Raw genomic sequence first — 23,361 nt, 5'->3', positions numbered from 1 at the left:
GTCCTGTGTCCAGCTCCTGGGAGAGCTTCATACCTGGACTGATTAACAGGGCTGGGGAGGGGAAAAGGGACCACATGGCCACCTCTGGCACTGCTCCCAGTCCCACCTGAGCTCTTGGGTGTGCGTGGGGGGGAGAGGAGAAGGGCTGGGGTCTAGAAGGAAGTGACTGGGAGGCCGCCTCCCTGGGGAACAGAGCTCCACACAAGGAGAGGCAGCCTGTGGGCACTGTGGGAGTGGACGCCCCACCCACACCCCGTGTGCTCACTGGGAGGGGTGAGGCCAGGCACAAGGAGAGCCACACGTGGGTGTCCACGTCCAGGGGATGGCAGGTGAGAAGACTGCCTGGGCTTCCCTCTGGGGGTCCCCAGCTCTGCTCTGGGTGTCCTCATGGGCGGGGCTCTCCTTGCACAGCCAGACCCAGCCAGCTACTGAGTGCCCAGCCGGTGTCTGTCCTCCCTGCCCTGAGGGCGGGGCCGCCCCACAGCCACAGCCTGCAGTACCCAGTGCTGGTCTGGCTCGGGGTTCTCCTGGAGGGTCCCTCTGCAGCCACACTCCCCACATGTGCAGGCTCGGACCCACCCTGTGGCCTGAGATGGAAGCTCAGCCTGGACCCCCACCAGAAGCAGGGGGAGGGAGAGCCTCTTGGGAGGGGCAGGAAACCTTGAGGGATTTCAGGCCAGAGGTCAAAGTTCAAAGGCAGTGGTAAGAGGGTGGGCTAGGACTTTGTCCCATGGATGGATCACAAGGGCCTTATCTGGGGCCTGGGGACAGCATGTTGTCTCCAGGACAGCAGGGCCACCCCCAACATGAAACACATGAAGATGCCTAGGGAATGTTGGTGGCAGACCCACTGCCAGCGCTGGAGACAACACAGCTCCCGTGTAACTTTTCTCCCCTCCCTGCCCTGTTGTGAGTCACACGGGGGGGGGGGGGGGGGGAAGTAAGGGGCTGCACAAGGGGCCAGCCACGTCCCTTCCTGAGAGCTGACCTGCACCCACGGAGCACAGCTGAGCACCCTCACGGCTGGGGGATGGGGACAGGTCAGCCCCGCGCTGGGGGCCGCTTCCTTGCTCACACACTTTACACAACACCGTGTGGCAACGTGTTTACTCCAGATCAGCCTACACACGTCACAGGGGAAGCCACCCAGCCCCACCGCCTTGGGTTCAGATCCGCTTCCTCTTGACCTCCCAGGCCCTGCCCCCTGCCTAAGGAACCCACCCGGGTGGGTGTTCAGGGCTGGGTTTTCAAAGAGGCACACGTGAAATTCAGTAGGCAGGGGCAGCGTGGCCAGGGCTCGCTGTGCAGTCCACGCCAGAATCGGCGAACAGACAGGGCAGAAGTGTGGGGTGGGGGGAGCCAGGGGGTGAGCAATCCACCTATGGGAGGCCAGGAAGCTGCCCTCATCACAGGGACAAGGCTGCCCCCTAGCGGCTAAGCCCAGTGTTGCAGGAATCAATGAGCCCCCGCTCAGAACCAGGTGTTTCTGCTCTGCCTGTGCCTGAGGCCCAACACCCGGGAAACCCAGGAAAGCAGGCCAACGAGCACCGACAGCAACTCCGACGCTTCCGCGGCAGCCAGCGGCACGCAGCACCACAGCCTTCCAGCCCGTTGCCAGGGGCTCACTGTGCAGTGACCGCCACCCTGGGCACTGCTGCTGGGGGCCCCCGGGGGCCAGGCACATGGGGGGCGGCCCTCTGGCTCCTCTCTGCAGATAGGCGCTCCAGGCGCTCCGCGTAGAAGCCGTTGAAGTCCAGCCTGTGGGGGAGGGGAGTAGAGCTGGGTCCTCCGGGGAGGAAAGGCACAGCCTCCTCAGCCCGTGGACTCCTGCTGGGCCGCCCATCACAGCCCGCTGCCCAGCTCCAGACGGCCCTCACTGGCTTTTTTTTTTTTAATTCCAAAGGCAGGGTAACAAGAAGGAGAGGGGAGGGGGGGCCAGGGAGGAGGAGGAAGGTATCCTCTATCCCCTGGTTCACTCCCCAAATGGCCGTAATGGCTTGGCAGGGCAGGCCGAGGTCCAAGCAGTTGGGCCATTTCCACTGTTCTCCCAGGTCATCAGCAGGGAGCTGGATGGGAAGTGGAGCAGCTGGGACTGGAACCTGTGCTCTGGGACGCTGACTCCAAAGCTGGCCCCTTCACAGCTTTTAAACAACACTGAGATGTGACCTTAGACCCAAGAATGCTCAAGCCTGGCGTCCAGCAGACAAGGCTGCCGGGTGTGAGGGGCAGTGCCTGCTCCGGGCTCCTGGCTGCTGGGGCTCTGGTCACCCCAATAGCTGCTGGCAGCAATTCCCTGCTTGGGAACTCAGGGCATCTGAGTGGCCCCTTCGTGAGGTCAAAAGCTCCCATTCTTGCTCATGCCCACCCGAGGCACGGGAAGCTGCCACTTCCCATGGGGCAGAGTGCAGAGCCTGCCTCTGCTGGCACAGGCCCCGGCACCCACCTGGAGATGACGCTGGCCATGCCGTGCTCACAGTCACTCGTGCTGTAGACACTCAGCCGGGCCAGAAGGTCAAGCAGATGGGCAGAGAAGTTCCTGTCGAAGTTGCTGATGGTGGCCTCGAAGCCAAAAGCCAGCTGAGAGGTATCCATGTGCTCGGTCAGGTGCTGAGATGAGACAAAGACCAGAGAAGCTGAGCAGGTGCCCTGTGGCCACCATACCTCCCTGTGGAGCCACAGGCTCTTTTTTTTTTTTTTTTTTTAAAGATTTATTTATTTGACAGAGATGGGCCGGTGCTATGGTATAGTGGGTTAAAGCCCCAGCCTGCAGCGCCGGCATCCCATATGGGCACTGGTTCAAATCCTGGTTGCTCCTCTTCGATCCAGCTCTCTGCTATGGCCTGGGAAGGCGGTGGAAGATGGCCCAAGTCCTTGGGCCCCTGCACCCATATGGGAGACCAGGAAGAAGCTCCTGGCTCCTGGCTTCGGATCAGCTCAGTTCCGGCCATTGCAGTCATTTGGGGAGTGAACCAGCAGATGGAAGACCTCTTTCTCTCTGGCTGTACCTCTCTCTGTAACTCTTTCAAATAAAAAAATAATTTAAAGAGAGAGGGGAAAGACACACAGGGAAGGAGAGGGAGAGGGAGCAAGAGAACGCTTCTATCCACTGGGTCACTCCTCAAATGGTTCCAATGACCAGGGATGGGCCAGGCCGAAGCCAGGAGCCAGGAGCTCCATCCAGGTCTCCCACATGGGTGCAGGAGCCCAAGGACTTGGGCCATCTTCTACTTTCCCAGGAGCATTAGCCGGGAGCTGGATCGGAAGTGGAGCAGCCAGTTCTCAAACCAGAGCCCATATGGGATGCTGGCACTGCAGGCAGAGGCTTAGCTTTCCAGGCCACAGAGCCAGCCCCCAACTGGTTTTTTAATTACTGCACCGCTCACCCCTCCTTCTTTGAAAGAAAAAAGAAAGAAAAAATAGGTCCAGGAGGATTTCATGAGACAGAGGTGAGCTGCCAAGACCAGGGCACTTGGAGAACACGTCAGGCTCCTGCAGCCGCCAGGGGGCGCTGATGGAGCGCAGACTCTGCAGCGCCCACAGCTCCTGCTCCTGCTGTTCCCGCCAGTCTCTTCCTGTCCCTGACTGGGGCCACCGTGCCCCACTGGCTTCCTCCGCAGCCCCAAGCGCACGTGGCCCTTCCAGCCAAGGGTGAGCCACTGGTGCCCTGGGCTCAGCCCACACAACACCCATCCTAGGCAGCTGCAGACGCACCCGCGCTTGTGTCGGGAACCTTGGGCACCAAGGTGCCGACTGCAGCATGGCCATCGGAACAGGGGCTTCTGCACGGCCCAAGCCCACGCACCTTCCTGGCGGACTCCTTCTTGGTGCGCTCCTCGGCCCGCTCCGCCTCCGTGGGCGGCCCCAGCATGGTGCCGTGCTCCAGCGTCAGCCGGCCTAGCTCGCCGTCCAGTTTCATGCTCTGTGCGAACTTCTAGGGGTTCACAGGGGAGAGCTGCTGTTAGCCCCGAGCACAGGCTCTGGGTGCAGAAGGTGCAGTCGAGCACCAGCCGTGCCACAGGCCTCCCTGTCACAGCGGCCATGGCCAGCTTCCCTGGGGACCTGGTATGGCTCCAAGCATCTGAGCAGTGGGGCTCCCACCGCCACCCTCACCTTCCTCAGACCTCGAGTTGCTCCCCGCCACTGGACACTCACTTTTGGCACCACCATTTCTGGGTAACCGCTTGTGACAAGGGCCCCAGATACAGAGCCCAGCACGGGGACGTGTGGGAGGACAGCCGGGGCAGGCCTCGGGGACAGGGCTCCCGAGGAGGCGCACCTGCATGCAGTTGGTGAACATGACGCACACGGACATGAGCTTGGAGAAGACCTTCAGCAGCTCGGGGTTGGTCAGCATACAGTCCTTCAGGCAGTTGTCCAGGAAGCTCGTGTGGTGGCCCAGGACGTCGTCGATGTTGCAGGCCTGCGGAGACAGGTCGGGCCTGTTCTCAGGGGACGGCTGTGCCCAGGCCTCTGCTCCGTGGCCTCTCCCTGCCTCTCCCTCTCTTGTCCCCGTGCACCAGGCTGCACAAGCAGCAGTGGGAAGGAGCAACGCTGGGACACTCGCCCAGCCCTCGCTGAGCCTGACCTGCACCTGGCCCTCGCAGATTCGGAGGGGCCACTCACAGACTTGAGGTTCCGCTCCAGGACGTGCCAGGTGGGCTCCATGACCTCGAACATCATGTAGTACTGGATGTTCTGCACAAAGTTCAGCATGCGCTGCCGCAGGGTGAAGGCGCTGGCAAACCTGGGGACGCAGGGCAGAAGTGCGGCAGCCCCGTGCGGCGTCCACACACGCACACCGCACTGCTGCTTCAGCGCCAGCTGGACGCTAGCACAGAGCTCTTGGGGCACAGGGGCCCAATCTGGCAGCATCAGATCTCGGGCATCGGCTCCCCGTCCCTGTGTCCTGCAGGACAGCACCCAGCAGCCTGACCTGGAGCCGCACGCAGAGGCCCCCACCTTGGTGATGACCTCATCATGCAGGCAAATTCCCCCAGCACTGGCGGCCACTGGGCTGCACGGCACATCACCCCAGGAAAACTGACGGGCACACATCATCACAGCCCTACGGGAGGGCCGGGGCACACGCACCACTTGGCCGAGGTCAGTGTGTGCTGCTTGGCCGTCTTGTTGCTGATCCAGACGTTGCAGAGCTGCCGCTCCACGTGCTTGCAGTAGAACATGTGCCGGAAGAGCATCTGGTAGCGCGTGAGGGCCTTCCTGCGGGGTGAGGTGGCACTGTGCTCTCTGCACGCTCGGGCGGCGGGCACGCCTCAGCAAAGCCCCTGCAGCTGCCCGGGCGGCCGGCCCTCACCTGCTGATGATGAGCGACAGGGGCCACTTGACGATGTAGTCGAAGGAGAAGGCCTCCAGGCCGCTGAGCGTGAGCTCCGTGGGGTCCGCCTGGGCCATCACCTTCTCCTGTCTGGTCTCGATGGCCAGGACCCGCAGCAGCTGGGTGACGAGGTCGTGAGGCATCAGGTCGATCTTGGGGGAACAGAAAGAGAAGCAAGCATGTGGTTTTCAGAGGACAAAGCCCAGAGCACGCCTGCACGGCGGGCTGGAGGAGCAACTCGGGCTGCACACACAGCTCTGCTGGACACCCTCAGTGCAGACCAGAGCACAGGACGCGCACACAGAGGCGCTGCTCTCCAAGCACTGGCTATTGCTGCAGACAGCGTGGGCAAGAGCCACGGGGACAGTCACACAACCCTGACTCCCTCAGGCTGGGGACCTGTGCACCAGCGAGCACCAGGCTGAAGGCGGCACACGCAAGAGGTCCAATCGCATCCCAGCCAACAGTGCTGCCCACCACAGCCGTGGACTCAGCCACGTGCCAGAGGCAGGGTGCGACTCCTTATAAATCAATAAGAAGAACGACACAGTAGAAAATAAAAGAACCCACAATTTACAAGTGCGTTTCTCAGAAAAGAGAAGGACAGAACAGAGCAAAACACGAGGTAGAGTCTGCAGCAGGGCCAGCGCTCGCCACCACCTGCAGAGTCCTGGACACAAGAGACGGGGCCGCCCACCCAGACACAGTGGGCAGCGGGCAGCTCCCGAGACTCAGGTCCAGTGACATCAGCCCAGGAGTACAGGGCCCACATGTTCGGATGCAGCAGTCTGATCAGTACGAACTTTTCTTGTTAACAAACCCAATACACGAAGCAAGAACAGGCAGAGTTCCTGGGGGACGCCAGCTCTGCAGTAACGGTGACAGCACCAGCAGCACTTCCAGCCACAGAGGACGGCGGAGGCAAAGCCTGTGGGGAGGCCGGCACCACGGCTCAATAGGCTAATCCTCCGCCTTGAGGCACAGGCACACCAGGTTCTAGTCCCGGTCGGGGCGCTGGATTCTGTGCCAGTTGCCCCTCTTCCAGGCCAGCTCTCTGCTGTGGCCCGGGAGTGCAGTGGAGGATGGCCCAAGTACTTGGGACCTGCACCCCATGGGAGACCAGGAGAGGCACCTGGCTCCTGGCTTCGGATCAGCGCGGTGCGCCGGCCACAGCGCGCCTACCGCGGCGGCCATTGGAGGGTGAACCAACGGCAAAGGAAGACCTTTCTCTCTCTCACTGTCCACTCTGCCTGTCCAAAAAAAAAAAAAAAGGCATACAAAAAAAAAAAGCCTGTGGGGAACCAGGGTCTGGCACTGCAGCCCCCGGAACCGTAGCACTGCCCCCAGGGGTACACAGAGGCCACATGAGTGGCAGCTCACACAGCTGAGGGGCTGCTTCCCGCTAACGCACCTGCGAGGACGGCGGAGGACAGCCCCTTGCGCAGGGCCGTTCAGCCTGGCCCAGCCCTGGCTGCTGTGGGCATTTGGGGAGTGAACCAGCAGATGGAAGCTTGCTCTCTCTGTCCCTTGCCTTTCTTTTTTTTTTTTTTTTTTAATTAATTTATTTATTTGAAAGTCAGAGTTACACTGAAAGAGGAGAGGCAGGGAGAGAGAGGTCTTCCATCTGCTGGTTCACTCCCCAGATGGCTGCAATGGCCGAAGCTGTGCCGATCCAAAGCCAGGAGCTTCTTCCGGGTCTCCCACAAGGGTGCAGGGGCCCAAGGACTTGGGCTATCTTCCACTGCTTTCCCAGGCCATAGCAGAGAGCTGGATCGGAAGTGGAGCAACCGGGACTAGAATCCAACACCCACATAGGATGCCGGCGCTTCAGGCCAGGGCTTTAACCCACTGTACCACAGCGCCAGCCCCATATCCCTTGCCTTTCAAATGAGCAAATAAACTTTAGCAAAATTTTATACAACTGAATCATTGAGTATCCTCTCCAACCACGACAGGCTAAAGCTGGAGAAGTAACAGATGGAAAACTGAAAAATCTACAAATACGTGGAACCTAAACACCCTCCAACCACCAACGGGGCAGGAGAAACCACAGGGGACCCGAAAAAGCCTGAGGCACACGGAGCAGGGACCCGAATCAGAGCACGGGCAGCGAGAGCAGGCCCGGGCGCCCCAGCTGTGAATGCCAATCCTGCCGACGAAGACCCCAGAAAATGAAAACCAAATCAAACCCCAAACCAGGGGAAAGAAAAGCAGATTAGAGACCAAAGGGAGAGCAGCAGAGGGAGCCTGCAAGAGCCGGCGCTGGGAAAGACCGTGAACTGACAGCTGCAAGATGTGCTGACGGCGACAGACACAAACCTCCAGACAGGAAGGACAACGGCACTGGGAACCAGGACAGGCGACTGAGGCAGGCGACTGCCCAGGCTGACTCGGGAACCGAGGGAAGTGGGCAGCCTCCGCCCACGGGCAGAGCAGTTGGGACTCAAAAGGAGATGCAGACACCTCCCAACAAGTTTTGAAAAGCCCAGGACCCCACAGATGTCCAGAGACCTGACAGCACCCCTGAAACAGGACACGGCCAGCCCCCGAGGCCAGCACACAGCCAAGTGTGGGCGTGGAATGGCAGCAGAAGACAACTCCGCGGTAGGGTGACAGACGCAGGGCCGCCCGCGCCCACCTTGAGGTCATCTTTGAAGGGGTCGGTGTTGGCGGTGCTCATGCGCAGGGCCAGCTCCAGCAGCGCCTCCAGCCGCGTGGGCACGATGTCCTCCACCGGCTTCCTGAGCTCCTCCTCGGTGAGGTCCATGAAGTGCACGAAGAAGTCCCCCTGGTCCATCAGGAAGTAGCGCTTGATGGACCTGCAGCAGGACGGGGCGGTCACGAGTGGACACAGGTGCCCAGAAGGGGCCGGGACCCCAAGACAGGAGCAGAGGCTGCCAGGAAGCAGCTGGGGCGCCCGGGCAGGGGTAGGGTTGGGTGGGGAGCTAGGAACCTGGGCGCAGGTGACACATGGCAGATACCGTGGAGGGGTGGCAGGTGGGAGACCCCTCACAGAGACCACACAGCCCTCAGGGTGAGGCTGCCGTGGTGGCCCCTGGGGGCGGATCCCTCCCCCAACCTCCTGCTCTGGGGCTGAGGCGGGCGGGCGCCCAGACGACCTCAAGTGCGCCAGCAGCTCCTGCTCGTCCATCAGGAAGTCCAGCAGCACCCTGCTGGCGTAGTTGAAGGCCTTCTCGATCTGCTCCACGTACGCCCGCTCCTTCAGCGTGTAGATGATCTCCTTTGCCACTGGGCAGGTGACATCGTGGCCACACTCTCGAACCACATTCAGGTACTTTCCTGAGCAGACAGAGAGGGTTGCCAGGCTCTCACAAGCCCCACCTACCCGCCCTCTGGCTGCAGACTTCCGGGGGGAGGGGCTCTGCCGGGAGCAGAGGACAGCACCAGGGGATGTCTGCGTGGGTCCCAGCCTGTGAGACGGGGACTGGGCTGGCCTAGTAGGCACAGGGCCCTGACAGCTTCTCCCGTGGCACCAACAGTGTCAAAGGTCAGGCAGAGTCACCTAGTAGCGTGGACCACAGCAGGTGTGCAGCTGGACTGTGCCCAGGCAGAGTCCCCGGCAGGGGCCTCCAGGGCCCGCACCTGTGCTCAGGATCTTGTCGGCCATCTTCTGCAGGAAGGACGGGATCTGCTGCGGCACGATGGTGTACCGCTGGTCCCAGTACCTGTCGTTGTAGTCCTCCTGGATCTTCTCCTTGCGTAGCTCATGCTCCTCAACCATGAACTCGCTGCAAGCCACGGGACCCAGGCGTGAGCAAAGTGAGCAGCTTCCATCACCACCCCGGGGCGCTTGCTTCCACCAACTCTGTGAGGTCCGTCACTTCTCAACTGTGAGTTACAATAACCCTACAGGAGCTGCCGCCTGGGATGCTGGCACCTTATCCCGAATGGGTTCAAGTCTCTGCTTCTGACCCAGCTCTCTCTTCTTTTTTGACAGGCAGAGTGGATAGTGAGAGAGAGAGACAGAGAGAAAGGTCTTCCTTTTTGCTGTTGGTTCACCCTCCAATGGCCGCTGCGGCCGGTGCATTGTGCTGATCCGAAGCCAGGAGCCAGGTGCTTCTCCTGGTCTCCCATGCGGGTGCAGGGCCCAAGCACTTGGGCCATCCTCCACTGCCTTCCCGGGCCATAGCAGAGAGCTGGCCTGGAAGAGGGGCAACCGGGATAGAATCCGGTGCCCCAACCGGGACTAGAACCCGGTGTGCCGGCGCCGCAAGGCAGAGGATTAGCCTGTTAAGCCACGGCGCCGGCCCCAGCTCTCTCTTAAGGTGCCTAGGAAGGCAGTGAACAATGGCCCAAACTAGGCCCCTGCCGGCCACGTGGAAGACCCAGATGGGGTCCTGGGCTCCCAGCTTTGCCCTGGACCAGCCTCAGCCACTACGGCCATCTGGGGAGTAAACCAGCAGATAGGTGATCTCTCTCTCACTTCTCCGTCTCTGTCTCTTTCAAATAAATGAACCTTTAAAGAACAAAATGAACCTAGAAACCTTACCCCAAAACTGGATATTTAACCAGGAGTCAGGGGAACTCAGGGGTGCACAGAGCTGGGTGGGGACTGATCTACCTCTCCTGGAATTGAGCATTTGCCTCCATGATGAACACAGGCTCTGAAAAGCACTGGTGTCAGGGGCCGTGAGCCCAACACCGTCAGGGCGTGTTCCCGAGGAGTCACCGTGGCAAGCTGGGCGTTGTGGTGTGAGGCCCAGCCAGACGCCTGCACCGCAAGCTCACTTTTCCCATCTTAACACCAAAGAACCAAAGCTCTGGGTGTTGACAGTGGCCCCGTCACTCGAATGCCCACAGCAGAGGCACCCACAGGCAGTGTCACACCCGGAAGCCCAAGGATCCCAAATCAAGGCAGTGCCAACGTCCCCCACACAACACACTAGTCACCGGGCGCAGCCAAGCTCACCCCAGCCCTCGGCTGTGTACACAGGCTCTGTCTGGGGGAGGGCGGCTGGCATGGCCACGGGGCCCTGGCTGAGCAGGGGCCTACCTGTAGGGGTCATGGATGATCCCCCGATAGATCCACCTCTCCAGAACCTCAAAGTAGGGTGCGCTGGCCGCCTTGGTCAGGTACAGGCACAGCTCCTGCGCCTGGCTGTCGCCTGTGTAGCTGAAGCTCCTGTCGTGCAGCAGGCTCAGCGTTGCTCCCCCGAGGCACTCGCCCTTATCCACAGAGGTGGCTGCAGGGAGCAGGGGGCTCAGAGCTGGGGACCCACAGGGCACACAGGCGTCTCCTGGGGCACCTCCCACCTCTCACGCGTCAGGTGCTCCTCCTCTGGGAGCACCCCCAACTGTGAACATGTCACTGGCACCTAAAGCTCGTCAAAAAGCTTCTGGGCTTTCTCCCACAAATCCGCAAAACATAAAGCAACACAGGCTTTGGGTACAGGCCCCTGGGTCTGGAAGTGTGAACCACACAGCCACTCCCGGCCTGGACCACCCCTCACCCGCTGCCCCCAAGCTGGCCGCATACCGAGGGAGGCCAGGATGTCCACGGTGCGCATGGCCGGCTGCACATAGAACCAGAGCTTCTGCAGCGACAGGAGGCCCTGCCTGTGCAGCTGCTCCAGCTGTGTGACCAGGATCAGGTACTCCTTCACGAGGGTGCGCATGGCGGCCGCCAGGGCGTGGTTCACCTGCCCGTACTCAAAGGACGACTTCTCCTCAATGAACCTGCCAGGAAAACACCCCAGGGCCGCCCTGAGCAGGAGCAAAGGGCTCACTCAGCCCCATCCCCGCTGGAAGCAGGGAGCCAGGACACCGGGCAGGGACTCGCCCCACAGCGGGATAGGCATGGCCTCTGTGCTCACCAGCAGACGCCTTGTTCCCTATGCAGGATGGGCTCCTGGGGCCGAGCACCTACCTGGTCACGGTGGAATAGCTGGCAGCCACGGGGAGAATTCTGTTTACCAGCTCCCGGATGGACAGGTCCAGGTTGGGGTCCACGAGGAAGGTGCGGCTCTGCCTCCCAGCCAGGGGCTGGGCAGTGATATACTTGCCATCCACACCCACCAGCACATACAGCAAGTCCTCCACCACAGCGGACTCCTGGGAAGCCAAGGGCAGCGCACCTGCAGGGCACAGACGGGGCAGGCTCGCAGGGCACCACCGGCCAGTCACACCTGTCCTCACAGGCAGTGACTTAAAGTGACCGCGGGTCAGGAGCTCAGACACTGTGGCAGCAAGGCAGGTGCAGACTGCCAGGGCCTCACTGATGCCCCGGCTCCTCCCACCGAGCACAGGCCCTGGACACTGGACACCTGCGGGGCACAGCGGGGGGCAGAGTGCTCCCAGCACCAGCCATGCTTGTAGGCTCCTCCTTAAGATGACACCATTCCAAACTTGAAGAACTCAACTGTTTTCACTCCCCAGATGGCTGCAACAGCCAGGGCTGGGCCAGGCCCAAGCCAGGAGCCACACCTTCTGGGTCTCCTCCACATGGGTGCAGGAGACTAAGCACCTTAGCCATCTTCTGCTGCCTCCCCAGGTGTATTAGGAGGGAGCTGGATGAGAAGCGGAGCAGCCGGACTTGAACCATCGCTCCAGTGTGGGAGGGATGCTGGCACTGCAGGTGGCGGCCCGACCTGCTGCACCGGTACCTGCCCCAAGAACGGAGCTTCTGCTACGTGCACTGAGACAGCTGCAGGATGCGTGCAGCCGGGCTTCCTCGGGCAACCTGACAGACCCCCGAGCAGCAGGAGCGAACATCTAGGTGACAGTGGGGCTGTCTCGGATGTCCCCACACAGACTCAGTGGGGGCCAATCAACCAGGGTGCAGGGGGCCAGCACCGGTGCAGTGGGGTAAGCCGCAGCTTGCAGCACCAGCATCCCTTACTGGAGTGCTGATTCGAGTGCCTGCTGCTCTGTTTTCCATCCAGCTCCCTGCTAACGGCTTGGGATGCAGCACAAGATGGCCCAGGTGTGTGGGCCCTGCACCCATGTCGGGGACAAGGATGGAGTTCCTGGTTCTTCTGGCTTCAGCCTGGCCTAGTTCCGGCCGCTGTGGCTATTTGGGGAGTGAACCAGAGGTTGGAAGATCTCAATCTTTAAACATGAAACCAGAAAGCCACAGCCTGGGACCTTGTGGGGGCACTATAGGGCACACTTGTGTGGTTCACAAAACCATTGAGCGTGGCCTCACACACCTGCTGGGAAGGGAAGTGTCCCACAGGGGTGGCGGTGGCCGGCCCAGGCAGCAGCCACGTGGCAAACACTGGGATCAGAGCACTTGCTCCTGTGCTCGCAGCTCCGTTTCTCCCCAGGCCTGTCCCAAGGGACCGCCCGAAAGCCCGACTCCACCTCTGCTGGCAGACTCAGGTGCTGCCTCTGCCTCGTGCACTCGACTCACCTCGGCCTAGAAGCCCTGGGGAGCAGCACAAGTGCTGTGCGAGCGCTCACTTCACCTCCCCAGGTGCCGCATCTGGCCGGGAGTCTGCTCTCTCAACAGTGTGTGCTGACCGGCTGTGATGCCACCCTGCACGTTTGCCACTGCAGGGGTGCAGAGACCAGACAGCAAGGAAAGCAGGCACACGGCATCACTCTGCTGCACCAGGCGTGACCACAGGGCGAACAGCCGTGGGGGCGCTGCTGGAATTTCTGGCCGAGCTCTGAGGGTGCACAAGGTCTCATGAATACTACAGGGACAGGGGTACGAGGTGCCAGCGCCCCCAAAAGGACCTGGCCAGAGACAGGCTGAGGGCCAGACGGTGCCAGCCTGGCTGAGCTGCTCACCAGGCGTGGGGCATCAGCGTCACTGGAGAGGCCACAAAGAACACAGGCTGACACCAGACAGCTACATGGAGGCACGGGAGCGGCTGGCGACAGCCCTGCCATCACCACATGAGTTGATGTGCTCTGTTGTCCCCAGGAGGCAGAAGCAAACCCCTTACCTACCTATAGGCAAAGCCACGTCAGAGCTCAGCCCAGAGCCAATCAGAAAGTCGCCGGCCAGTGCTGGCCTCTCATACACCCACGCCGGAAAGACAGGCAAGGGCTGGCCCAAATTCTTCTTGTTCTGCTTGTCTCGAAGCATCTTTCTTGTGAGTTCTAAAGACTGGTGAGGACATTTTTAAAGAAGCAGAAAGACATACTTCAGTGAGTGTACTGGTGGTGGGGCCGGCGCTGTGGCATAGCAGGTAAAGTCATCGCCTGCAGTGCTGGCATCCCATGGGGCACTGGTTTGAGTCCCAGCTGCTCCACTTCACATCCAGCTCTCTGCAAATGTGCTTGGGAAAGCAGTGGAAGATGGCCCAAGTCCTTGGGCCCCTGCATTCACATGGGAGACCCGGAAGAAGCTCCAGGCTTCGGATCAGCCTAGCTCCAGCCTTTGCGGCCAATTGGGGAGTGAACAAGTGGTTGGAAGACTTTCTCTCTCTCTCTCTCCCTCTCTGTAACTCTGCCTTTCAAATAAAGAACTAAATCTTTAAAAAAAAAAAAAAAAAAAAAGACACTGGTGAAATCAACACACCCGTGGCATCACAGTCACTCATTTCACACATTATCAAGCAGGGAGGAAGCCAGCTACAACGCCAGGGCTGGAGAACAGGACGGATGGGAAGCCTGGTCCCCTTTCTCAGGGGTCTTGGTCCAGCAAGGGGCCCACAGCAAGTCACAGGTAGCATATAGAATCACACCCAGGAGAGGCAAGAAGTACAAGAGGAAGAAAACAGCCCAGAGATCTGGGGGAGCGCCCAGACTAAGAGGAAGCAGCCAGGAAGCAAGACTCCTGGTGGCCCAGGAAGTCTGGCCCTCACTAGCGCTACTTATCTCTTGCATCTGGAATTCTAGAATGTTCACTCAGTTATCTGAGGCAGGAGTCAGCACTCCGATCCACTTGTCTGCTCTCCAAATGCCGGTACCGAGGGGACAGGGCCAGGCCAAAGGCAGGAGTCAGGATCTCAATCCAGGTCCCCCAGGTGGCCGGCAGGCACCCAACCACTTGAGCCATCCATCACCTGCTTCTGCACTGTCAGGACGCTGCAGCCACGAACTGGAGCTGGGAATTGAAGCCACGTACTCTACCAGAGAACTGGGCATCTTAACCACTGGGCGACAAGCCAGCTCCTGTCCAGAACTCCCGAGGACAGTCACCCTGGAGAGCGAGGCGCAGCATCAAGCCTCTGCTCCCCTAAATGCAGGTTAATTTATTAATTATTAAAGATTTATTTATCATTTATTTGGAAAGCAGAATTACAAAAAGAGAGGAACAGAGAAGAGAGATATTAATCCATCTGCCACCCACTGGTTCACTTTCCAAATAACTACAACGGCTGGGGTGGGTCAGGCTGAGGCTGTGAGCCCAGAGCTCCACCCTGGTCTCCCACCTGGGTAGCAGAGCGCTCAGGCCATCCTCTGCTGCTTTCCCAGGCACAGCAGCAGGGAGCTGGATCAGAAATGGAGCAGCTGGGACCCAAACCAGCGCTCAGACAGGATGCCAGTGTCGCAGGCAGTGGCTTAACCTGCTGCACCACAATGCTGGCCCACAGGTTTGTTTTTAAGATTTCTTTAAAGGGCAGAGTTACACAAACAGACAGGGAGAGACAGAGAGCAATCTTCCATCCACTCGTTCACTCCCCAAACAGCCACAACGGCCAGAGCTTCTCCTGGATCTCCCACGTGGGTGCAGGGACCCAGGGATTTGGGCCATCCTCTGCTGCTTTCCCAGGCACACTGGTGGGGAGCTGGATCAGAAGTGGAGCAGCTGGGACTAGAACCTGTGCCTGTATGAAATGCCAGTGCCTCAGGCTGGCCACACCACAGTGCCAGCCCCACAACAGAGAAACGCCCACCCGGCTGGTGCCTGGACTGCCCCACGCGTAGCCGCCCGTGGACTGCCGTGGCCGTGGTACCTGCTGCAGCGAGGAGCCCGTGGTTACGCTGCCCAGCTGCTTCCTGAGCTCTTCCAGCTCCTGCATGGACATCTTGGAGGCTGTGGTGGAGACGCTGAAGCCGGCAGCACTGCTGGCGGCAGCACTGGCCGCGAGCTCGCCTCTGTCTTTCGCATTCTGATGCAGATACTGCAGGGTCTGAAACATGCAGACGGTGTGTCCACCACGGGCCGGCAGAGTCTGTGCACCTCACTGGACAGTCACCCCGGTCCTCATCTAACTCAGATGCCCACACGGGACACAAGAGGAGGGCCCTGCAGCCCCACAGGGGAGGATACCCTGCAGTCTGCTCCGAGCTGCTCTGGTGGTCAGCATGTCCAGCAGTCCCTGAGCCTGGACTAGAGGACAGAAACCAGCAGGCCCCTCTGCCTCACATTCTCCTCACACCTGGTGCAGACCCGCCCCCAGCCGAGGTGACGCCTGCTCGACACACTGGCACTTGGCCTCCAGGCGTTACTGGCAGGGGGCAGGCGGGAGCTGGGCAGGGCTGGACAGGAGGGAGCTGGGCAGCAGGCACACATCACTCAGCTCTGAGACCCTGGAGAGCGCCCTTCCCAACATCCCCATGTTGGGCACAGGGCGCCTACCTCTCTGTCTTCTGTAAGCTTTGACAACAGGTACACCAGGGGGTCAAGGTTCCTCGTGTTTTTGGATTTCAGTTCATCGTATTTCTTTAGAAAGTCTTCTGGAGTGCGGGAAAACTCGGCAATTTTAACCTTAAAAGCACACACGTAAGTGATTAACGGCCACATTTAAAGTCAAAAAGAGCTAAACCAGGTAAGCTAAATTACTCTATTTGTCCCTGAAAGAAAACTAACGATTCCACACAGACCCAGGCCTTGCCACCAGCTGCTCCTGGGCCAGGCTGTGAGGGCCTTGGCCACACAGTGAGCCCCACGTCTCCCGCTGTCCACGGCCCGGAGCTCGTGTGGCGAGGGTGCTCCCGTGTGCCCCTCAGCACCCCCATCCACACGTGACCTGTCGCATCCTGCCACTGCTCCCCCATCTAAATAAAGCTTCCTCGCTCATTTTCAGACTTCCAATTCAAGATCACTTTCCACTGAAGACTCTGTTTTGAACGATGTAGTACTGAACAGCCAAACAGTGCTTTAAAGGGATTTCAACGTGGCCAACACCAGCAGCTTCTCTTTCTGTTCACAGGAAAGGCCGTGGGTCTCTCCCTGGTCTCCACTTACTCATCTCTGGGGTGGGCAAAGGGCAGGAGCTGGTGTGAGATGCGGGCCGGCCTGGTGCGCAGGATGTGGTCACGGGCACCAGGGATGGTACCCACCAGCATGGTCCCGCAAGGCCCTGCGGAGCAGGCAGGCGCTCACCTTGGCGCTGTGGGCGGAGACGGTGGTGGAGACGTAGGGCGTCCGGTTCTTCTGCAGCAGGTCGATGTAGACCTCAGCCCCGTCGCCCCCGTGCACGCGCAGCAGGCTGAGCAGCTCGTTGACGTCGTGGTGAATCCGAAACTCACTCATGGCTGCGGCTCCCCGTCGCCAGCATCACGGTGCGTCTTCCAGAGGGGAAACCAAGCCTGCAGCACACGGTGACGAGGACCTGACGTGCCACGGCTGGGCCCTGGACAGGGCAACTCGGCCCCAGCCCCTTCCTGACCACCTGCTGCCTCTGTGTGCCACCAGCTGTATGGCACTCTGCTATGCCACAGACCAGACAACCAGCACCAGCGGGAAGAATCATTGTGACCCCAAAGGTCTTAATTCTTTTTTTTTACGATAGGCCAAGTGACACAGAGAAAGAGAGAGAAAAGGAGATATTTTATCTGCTGGTTCACTCCACAAATGGCCGCAGCAGCTGGGGGTGGGCCGGGCCAAAGCAAGGAGCCGGGAAGCCCATCCAGGCGCAGGGGGCCAAGCACTGGGGCTTCCTGTTGCTTTCCCAGGTGCTCTGGCCTGGAGGTAGAGCAGCCAGGACTTGAACCTGAGCTCTCACATGGATGCAGCGTCACAGATGGTGAGCCAACCCGTGTGCCAGTGCCGGCCCCCTCTGTCCTCCACCAGGGAGCCCTCAGCTGGTGGACAGAACACTCTGGTCAGCTGTACAGACAAGGCAGCTCTGCCCCTTTGGGACTCTGCGATTTGGGTGGGCCGGGGGAGGGGGGCTGTGCACAGGCCAAATGCACGGAGAGTGGAGCCAGGTCACGGCGAGGCCCCCTCCAGGCTCTCCACCCTCTGTGTGCCGCCTCCCAGGACCAACACGCTGCTTCTTCCTGCCCAGGCCCAGCTCAGAATGAGCAGGCCCGGGAGGGGGTCACGTTCTCACTGCTCCCTATGCTGTTCACCTGGGGTCATTTTAGCTCAGCCTGCCCAGGTCATCAGCTGTCCTAGGGTCCCACGTCAGTCAGACGCTCCCAGTGGACAGCAGCAGACTACACAGGCGTCCCCACCACACTGGTGCCTCCTGCTGCCGGGGCTGCCCAGGCACTCGTGATGGGCCCAAGGGCACCGCGACTTCCCCAGACCCAAAAGCAGACTTGACAGCCCTAAAAACCACTTGGCGCCCAACCTGAAACCTACAAGCAACGTGCAAACCCTGGAAGTCAGAGGCTAAATGACTCATGTCTGTGTTTTCTGAGTGACGGTCTCCCACCAAGTTCTCAAAGGCTCTGTGATTCCAAAATGGTTAAGAACCACTCCACCAGGCGGCGCTATGGCGTAGCGGATAAAGCTGTCGCCTGCAGTGCCAGAATCCCACACGGGCACGGGTTCCAGTCCTGCCTGCTCCACTTCCAATCCAGCTCTCTGCTGTGGCCTGGGAAAGCAGCAGCAGGTGGCCAAGTCCTTGGGCAGTGTGGGAGACCTGGAGGGAGCTCCTGGCTCCTGGCTTCAGGTCCGCCGAGCTCCGGCCACTGCGGCCATTTGGGGAGTGAACCAGCAGACGAAGACCTCCTCTCCCAAATATAAAACAAACAAAACCCCCACTATGCCAGCAAGCTACCGGCCCAACAGCTTCAGCGAGGCCAAGCTCTAAGTCAGATGCCCCAGCAAGCACACGAAAGGCGCCAGGCACTCGACTTCCCGACCACGGCTGAGCGTCGGGGTGGACACGGCCTCCTGGTCACGGCACGGGCATCCCACACTGGCCACACGCTTCCGAGTCCGGAGGTGCTCACAGCAGCCCACGGGGCAGCACGAGGCGAGCAGGGAGCGGACGCCGGCACCCCGGGGAGTCGCCGATGCTGAAGGGCAGGCGCGGGACGCCCAGGCCGGTTCCCACACCGCCGCCCCGCGCCCAACCACACCAGAGCCTCCTAGGACCCCCGGCCGCCAGGCCTCCTGAAGCCTGGGGCTGAGGTCCACGGTGGCCAGGTGGACACCATGTCAAGCGCGCTGAGGGTGGGCCAAAGTCACGTATCGGACGCCACCCGCGGCCAAGAGGCTCGAGGGGTGCAACGTCCAGGCACTGACGCCAAGCCGGCTGTCGGCTGGGGCCGCTCTCCGGGTCTTGGACACTCCCGCGTCCTCGGCTCTGCGTCCGCGGGCACCCAGGGCCGTCGCCTCCCGGCGTCCAGCCCGAGCTCGCGCGGGGTCACACGGGGCCTCGGCCGCTCCGACCAGGTGGGCGCGCGCCCCCGGTCCGGCTCCAGGGGTGTCGTCTGCCCGCCCCAGCACGGAAGGGACCCTCCCCTCGGGCCGCACGGCGCGTCCTGGGCGCTGCCACCGCTCCAGGGTCCCGGCAGCGACGCGGGCGCTGCAGCCCCTCCGGCGGGAGCCAGCTCCGGACCACAGGAACCGCGGCCCGGCGGGCGGAAGAGGACGGCGCGGGCCCCGCCGGCCCCCGGAGCCCACTCAGCCCCACCACCCCGGACTCACCAGAGCCCGAGGCGAGCTCCCAGTCCCGCGCCGCCCGCCGCCGCCGCCGGAAGCGCACCGACGTCACATCCGGGCGGCCAGTAGGCTCCGCCCACGGAAGCGCGCTGACGTCACGGCGCGCCCTACGTCCGAGGTGGACCGGGCCCGGCAGGCCGGCAGCCGCCGGCCCCAGAGGGGATGCAGCTGCCGCCTGCGCTGCGCGCCCGTCTGGCTGGCGGGCCTGGGGCGGCCGAGCCGCTGCCCGTGGAGCGGGACCCCGCGGCGGGCGCCTCCCCGTTCTGCTTTGCGGCGCGCCAGCAGCGCTTCCCGCGGGAGCACGAGTTCTTCGAGGTGAAGAGGGCAGGGTGGTGGGCGGGCCCGGAGAGATGGGCGGGGCGGGGCCTTGAGGGCGGGCACCGGCGGTGGGCGGGGCGGGGCCTTGAGGGCGGGCACGGGCGGTGGGCGGGGCCTTGGGGTGGGCCTGGGTGGCGGGCAGGGCCCAGAGGGGCTGGCCAGAGAGGAGGCGGGGGCCTTGAGGGCGGGCCCGGAGAGATGGGCGGGGGGCTCCTGGGGACGGGGCCTTGAGGGTGGGCCCAAGCGGTGGGCAGGGCCTTGAGGGGCGGGAGGTGGGCTGGGCCTGTGATGGGTTGGCCTGGGGTCTGCCAGACTGCGCCCAAGCTCCGGGGCTCTCTTGCAGGAAGGGGATGTGCAGCGGCACCTGTATCTCCAGGATGTGCTCACGCAGGTGGCCGAGGTGCCGGACAGGCCCAGGTGAGCTGCTTGGGCCAGGCCTCCACCCGTCCTGTGCCCGGAGCTGCCTGAGCGAGCGCCCCCATCCCGCCCGCGAGCTCCAGAGGGTGGGCTCCAGGTTGCCTGCTGTGCGCATCCCACACCCCCCACCCCCCACCCCCGTGGAGATGCCGGTCTCTGGTGCGCTGGAAGCTTCCGGGGTGTCTCGGGCGGGGGCGTGGCGACGGTCGGGGTCCAGCTCGGCCTCTGTCCTCGCCAGGCTGCCGGAGTTCACCTGCCAGGTGGCCGGCTGCTGCCAGGTGTTCGACACGCTGGAGTGCTATGAGCACCACTACCACACACTGCACAGGAACGTGTGCGCTTTCTGCCAGCGGGCCTTCCCCTCCGGACACCTGCTGGACGCCCACGTGCTGGAGTGGCACGACTCGCTCTTCCAGGTCCTGTCCGAGAGGCAGGACATGGTGGGTGCCGGGCCGGTGGGCGGCGGGGCGCGGCGGCGGGGCGGGCGGTGACGCGGCTGCCTTTCAGTACCAGTGCCTGGTGGAGGGCTGCCCGGAGAGGTTCAAGACCAGCGAGGCCCGGAAGGACCACCTGGTGAGGGTTCACCTGTATCCTGCAGACTTCCGCTTTGATAAAGCAAAGAAAAGCAGAGGGTAGGTGAGGGGCCTGGCTGGCGCTGACCGGCGGTGCCCTGGGTTCAGAGGTCACCTCCATGCTCTGTGGCTGAGCACTTGTGGGTGACCTCGGCAGCGGGCAGGGGTTACTGATGGGGGAAAGGGGGAGGGGAGATCCCTGGCTCCTGGCTGTGTACTGGGGCAGCAGAGGGGAGTTGGGAGCGAGCGGGCGGTTGCCTTCCCTGCACTCATGACTCCTGACCTCCTGAGCTCTGAGCAGCCTTGGGAGCTGCCCCAGGCCCCTCCCCTCTGGGGCATCTCAGTTTTATATCCTGCAGTGCAACTGCTCAGGGACCTGGGGGAGATGCCCCAGGGGTGATTCTGCAATTGCTAGCTATTTTTTTGCCTTTTTTAAGAAAAAAAATTTTTTGATTTATTTGAAAGAGTACGGGAGGTGGGGAGGGAGGGAGAGAGGGAGGGGGAGAGAGAGAGCTTCTGTCTGCTGGTTCACTCCACAGATGGCTGCAGTGGCCAGGGCTGGACCAGGCCAATGCCAGGAGCTAGGAGGTTCATCCTGGTCTCTCACACAGGTGCAGGGGCCTGAGCACCTGGGCCATCCTCCTCTACTTTCCCAGGCCATCAGCAGGGAGCTGGATCAGAAGTGGAGCAGCCGGGACTCGAACCAGCACCCATATGGGATGCGGTGCTGTACCCGCTGTGCCACAGCGGCGTGAGCCCCTGAGGGTTCACGTTAAGGAAAAGTGTGTAGTGCTAGATTGAGAGGTTGGTATCAGGGAGGGTGCGTTTCATAGTCTTAGGCGATGCTAGTAAATCTCTCTTGTGAGAAGGCCTTTGGGGGGCTGGGGTTGTGGTTCAGCCGGTGAAGCTGCCACCTGCAGCAGCAGCAGCCCTTACCAGAGTGCCGGCTCAAGTCCCAGCGGCTCTGCTCCCGAGCCTGCTCATGCTCCTGGGTGGCGGCAGTGATGGCCCAGGTACTTGGGCCCAGCCACCCACGTGGGAGACCTGGGTGGAGCGCCTGGGCCCCTGCTACCCACGTGGGAGACCTGGTAGAGCGCCTGGGCCCTGCCACCCACGTGGGAAACCTGGTGGAGCGCCTGGGCCCTGCCACCCACGTGGGAGACCTGGTGGAGCGCCTGGCTCCCGGCTTCAGCCTGGCCCAGCCCTGGCTGTTGTGGGCCTCTGGGGAGTGAGCCAGCGGATGGGAGATCTTGCCCACATGGGTGCAGGGAGCTTGATCAGAAGTGGAGCAGGGACACAAACTGGTGCCCATGTGGGAGGCCCACGTCCAGGCAGCTTTATGTGCTATGCCACAGTGCCGGCCCCATAGACAAATCCAGAAGAGCGAGCCCTGGTGGGCGCCCACCACATGGCACTGAAGGAGCTGGGATCACAGCAGGTGTGAGGTGGTTCACTGAGGGTCAGGGTTCAGCATGGCCGAAGTGGTGCCAGTGCCGATCTGCTCCTGGCACACCGCAGACTGTGCCGAAACAGTAAGAGCCACTGGTCTCCTGGAAAGTTCTCAGGCAAATAGGACCGAAGCCGCTGGTCACTCTGTCCTCCACAGCCCAGCCACGCCGAGCGCGTCTGCAGGAGCCCCACGGGATGACGGGGAGCAGTCGGAAGGGGACGCCATGGAGGTCAGCGCTGAGTCTGGGGCAGCCCCGGCAGCACCCTCGGCGGAGCGGAGGGCCTTGGGTCGCAGGTCAGCCTCTGTCTTCCAGAGCTCGTCCTGGGTGTGTGCAGACCGGGCAGTGCTGGCCGTGGCCTGGGCCAAGTTCTTGCTGAGTCAGCCTGGGTTTTTCTTCAACTCTGGTTCTGGGCGGCAGGAACGCAGTAGGCCCGCAGCCCTGGAGTCTTCGAGGTTAACTGCGCTTGTGTTGGGTTAGCGCTACTTTGGACCTAATCTGGGGAAAATGCCCAAAAATGGGGAAAAACCTCCAAAGAATCCAGACCTGGACACCAGCAGGTGGTCAGGGTTTCTGTCAGGCGAGGTGTTCTCCAGAGCCCGCCGAGGCGGCGGCGGGGGTGGGGGGGGTGTTGGGCACAGGGTTGGAGGAGTTGGGGGAGGGGGCTGCAGAATGAAAGGCGTGTAGGCACTGGCCTCTGCGTGACGGAACCTTCTCTTCCAGGGTTCCCCCCACCATCTGCTTTGGCCAGGGTGCATCCCGCGGGTTTAGAAGCACCAAGAGAAGAGACAAGCACCAGTGATGGGGCCAGCAGAGGGCCCCCAGGCTGGGGCAAGCTGGACCTCAGCCCCTGTGACAGGTGTAGTGGGCGGGGCCTGCTGTCCCAGGCCAGGGCCCTGCCCAGTGAGGGCAGGGCTGTTGCTGGAAGCAGTGAGGCACCTGCAGGTTCTAGAAACCACGTGGGTGCCCTTTCCAAACATGTGCAATGACTTCTTCACCGATGGTCTCCTGCCTTTGGGATGGAGCGTTCTGTTCTGGACTTCGGTTTCCCGGGAGACCCGGGAGTCTCAGGCTTCTGAGAGGTTGGGGTACCCGGAAGAGTTGCAGGAGGCGGCTCTGGGAGCTCCCGATGGAGGCAGCCCCACTGTGGGCTCAGCCGCCGAGGGCAGCGCAGACTGGGGAGACAACGGAGATCTCGGCCTGGGGGCCAGGCCTGCCCAGGAGGCCCAGCGCCCCATGCCGCGCTGTGCTCTATACCAGAGGGCAGCCCCCCTGCATCCCCTCACCACCCTTCTGGGCTGCAGGTTTGGCCAGAGCCTGCTGGTGGCCACCTGACTCCCGACACGGGCCACACGTGGGCTCTGAGGGCCCTGGATCGCGGGGAGGGTGGCGCCAGACTCAGAGACTACACCAGTGCTTCCTGCACCGAAATGGACAGGTTCAAGGTGCATGGGGCTGAACACCAGGCCCTGCTGTGGGTGGCAGCAGGGCTGCCCCGGCCTGTGGGAA

At 61.9% G+C, this 23,361-nt stretch overlaps 2 protein-coding genes across 4 annotated transcripts; one reads left to right on the top strand and one right to left on the bottom strand.

Moving 5' to 3' along the window:
- Window positions 1-1,010: 1,010 nt before the first annotated feature.
- Window positions 1,011-19,188, bottom strand: TUBGCP2 (tubulin gamma complex component 2). Its single transcript, XM_062215304.1, has 18 exons — window positions 19,083-19,188; window positions 16,581-16,786; window positions 15,834-15,962; window positions 15,208-15,384; window positions 13,253-13,412; window positions 11,223-11,430; window positions 10,833-11,032; window positions 10,350-10,539; window positions 8,939-9,084; window positions 8,455-8,635; window positions 7,974-8,154; window positions 5,315-5,487; window positions 5,092-5,220; window positions 4,624-4,744; window positions 4,277-4,420; window positions 3,803-3,931; window positions 2,444-2,607; window positions 1,011-1,758 (listed from the first exon to the last, which is right to left on the bottom strand). Exons 2-18 carry the CDS (start codon window positions 16,728-16,730, stop codon window positions 1,623-1,625), a joined length of 2,718 nt encoding a protein of 905 aa, XP_062071288.1. The 5' UTR covers window positions 16,731-16,786; window positions 19,083-19,188; the 3' UTR covers window positions 1,011-1,622.
- A 39-nt stretch (window positions 19,189-19,227) lies between these two features.
- Window positions 19,228-22,849, top strand: ZNF511 (zinc finger protein 511). Of its 3 annotated transcripts, none has more exons than XM_062215308.1 (6): window positions 19,228-19,412; window positions 19,759-19,832; window positions 20,071-20,272; window positions 20,340-20,464; window positions 22,011-22,148; window positions 22,576-22,849. In XM_062215308.1, exons 1-6 carry the CDS (start codon window positions 19,260-19,262, stop codon window positions 22,652-22,654), a joined length of 771 nt encoding a protein of 256 aa, XP_062071292.1. In that variant the 5' UTR covers window positions 19,228-19,259; the 3' UTR covers window positions 22,655-22,849. The 3 variants fall into 3 exon arrangements, with proteins under 3 accessions (XP_062071292.1, XP_062071291.1, XP_062071293.1); XM_062215307.1 differs by having other exon boundaries at window positions 21,963-22,148; XM_062215309.1 differs by lacking the exon at window positions 22,011-22,148.
- The last annotated feature ends 512 nt before the right edge of the window (window positions 22,850-23,361 follow it).

Source organism: Lepus europaeus, chromosome 17, assembly GCF_033115175.1.
Source record: "Lepus europaeus isolate LE1 chromosome 17, mLepTim1.pri, whole genome shotgun sequence".
Classification (NCBI taxonomy): Eukaryota; Metazoa; Chordata; class Mammalia; order Lagomorpha; family Leporidae; genus Lepus; species Lepus europaeus.
The sequence above is the reverse complement of the archived record's forward strand: the minus strand, read 5'-3'. Positions and strand labels throughout refer to the sequence as shown.

What these genes read in the sequence shown, in the direction of transcription:
- TUBGCP2 (XM_062215304.1), bottom strand. Translation starts at nt 16,730, where the DNA reads ATGAGTGAGTTTCGGATTCACCACGACGTCAACGAGCTGCTCAGCCTG. An exon ending in TGGAGCGGAACCTCAAGTCT is followed by an intron (nt 4,421 to 4,623) that starts GTGAGTGGCCCC and finishes CTGTCTCCGCAG; the next exon opens with GCCTGCAACATCGACGACGT. An exon ending in AGAAGGAGTCCGCCAGGAAG is followed by an intron (nt 2,608 to 3,802) that starts GTGCGTGGGCTT and finishes GTCTCATCTCAG; the next exon opens with CACCTGACCGAGCACATGGA.
- ZNF511 (XM_062215307.1), top strand. Translation starts at nt 19,260, where the DNA reads ATGCAGCTGCCGCCTGCGCTGCGCGCCCGTCTGGCTGGCGGGCCTGGG. An exon ending in GAGGTGCCGGACAGGCCCAG is followed by an intron (nt 19,833 to 20,070) that starts GTGAGCTGCTTG and finishes TGTCCTCGCCAG; the next exon opens with GCTGCCGGAGTTCACCTGCC. An exon ending in TGTCCGAGAGGCAGGACATG is followed by an intron (nt 20,273 to 20,339) that starts GTGGGTGCCGGG and finishes GCTGCCTTTCAG; the next exon opens with TACCAGTGCCTGGTGGAGGG.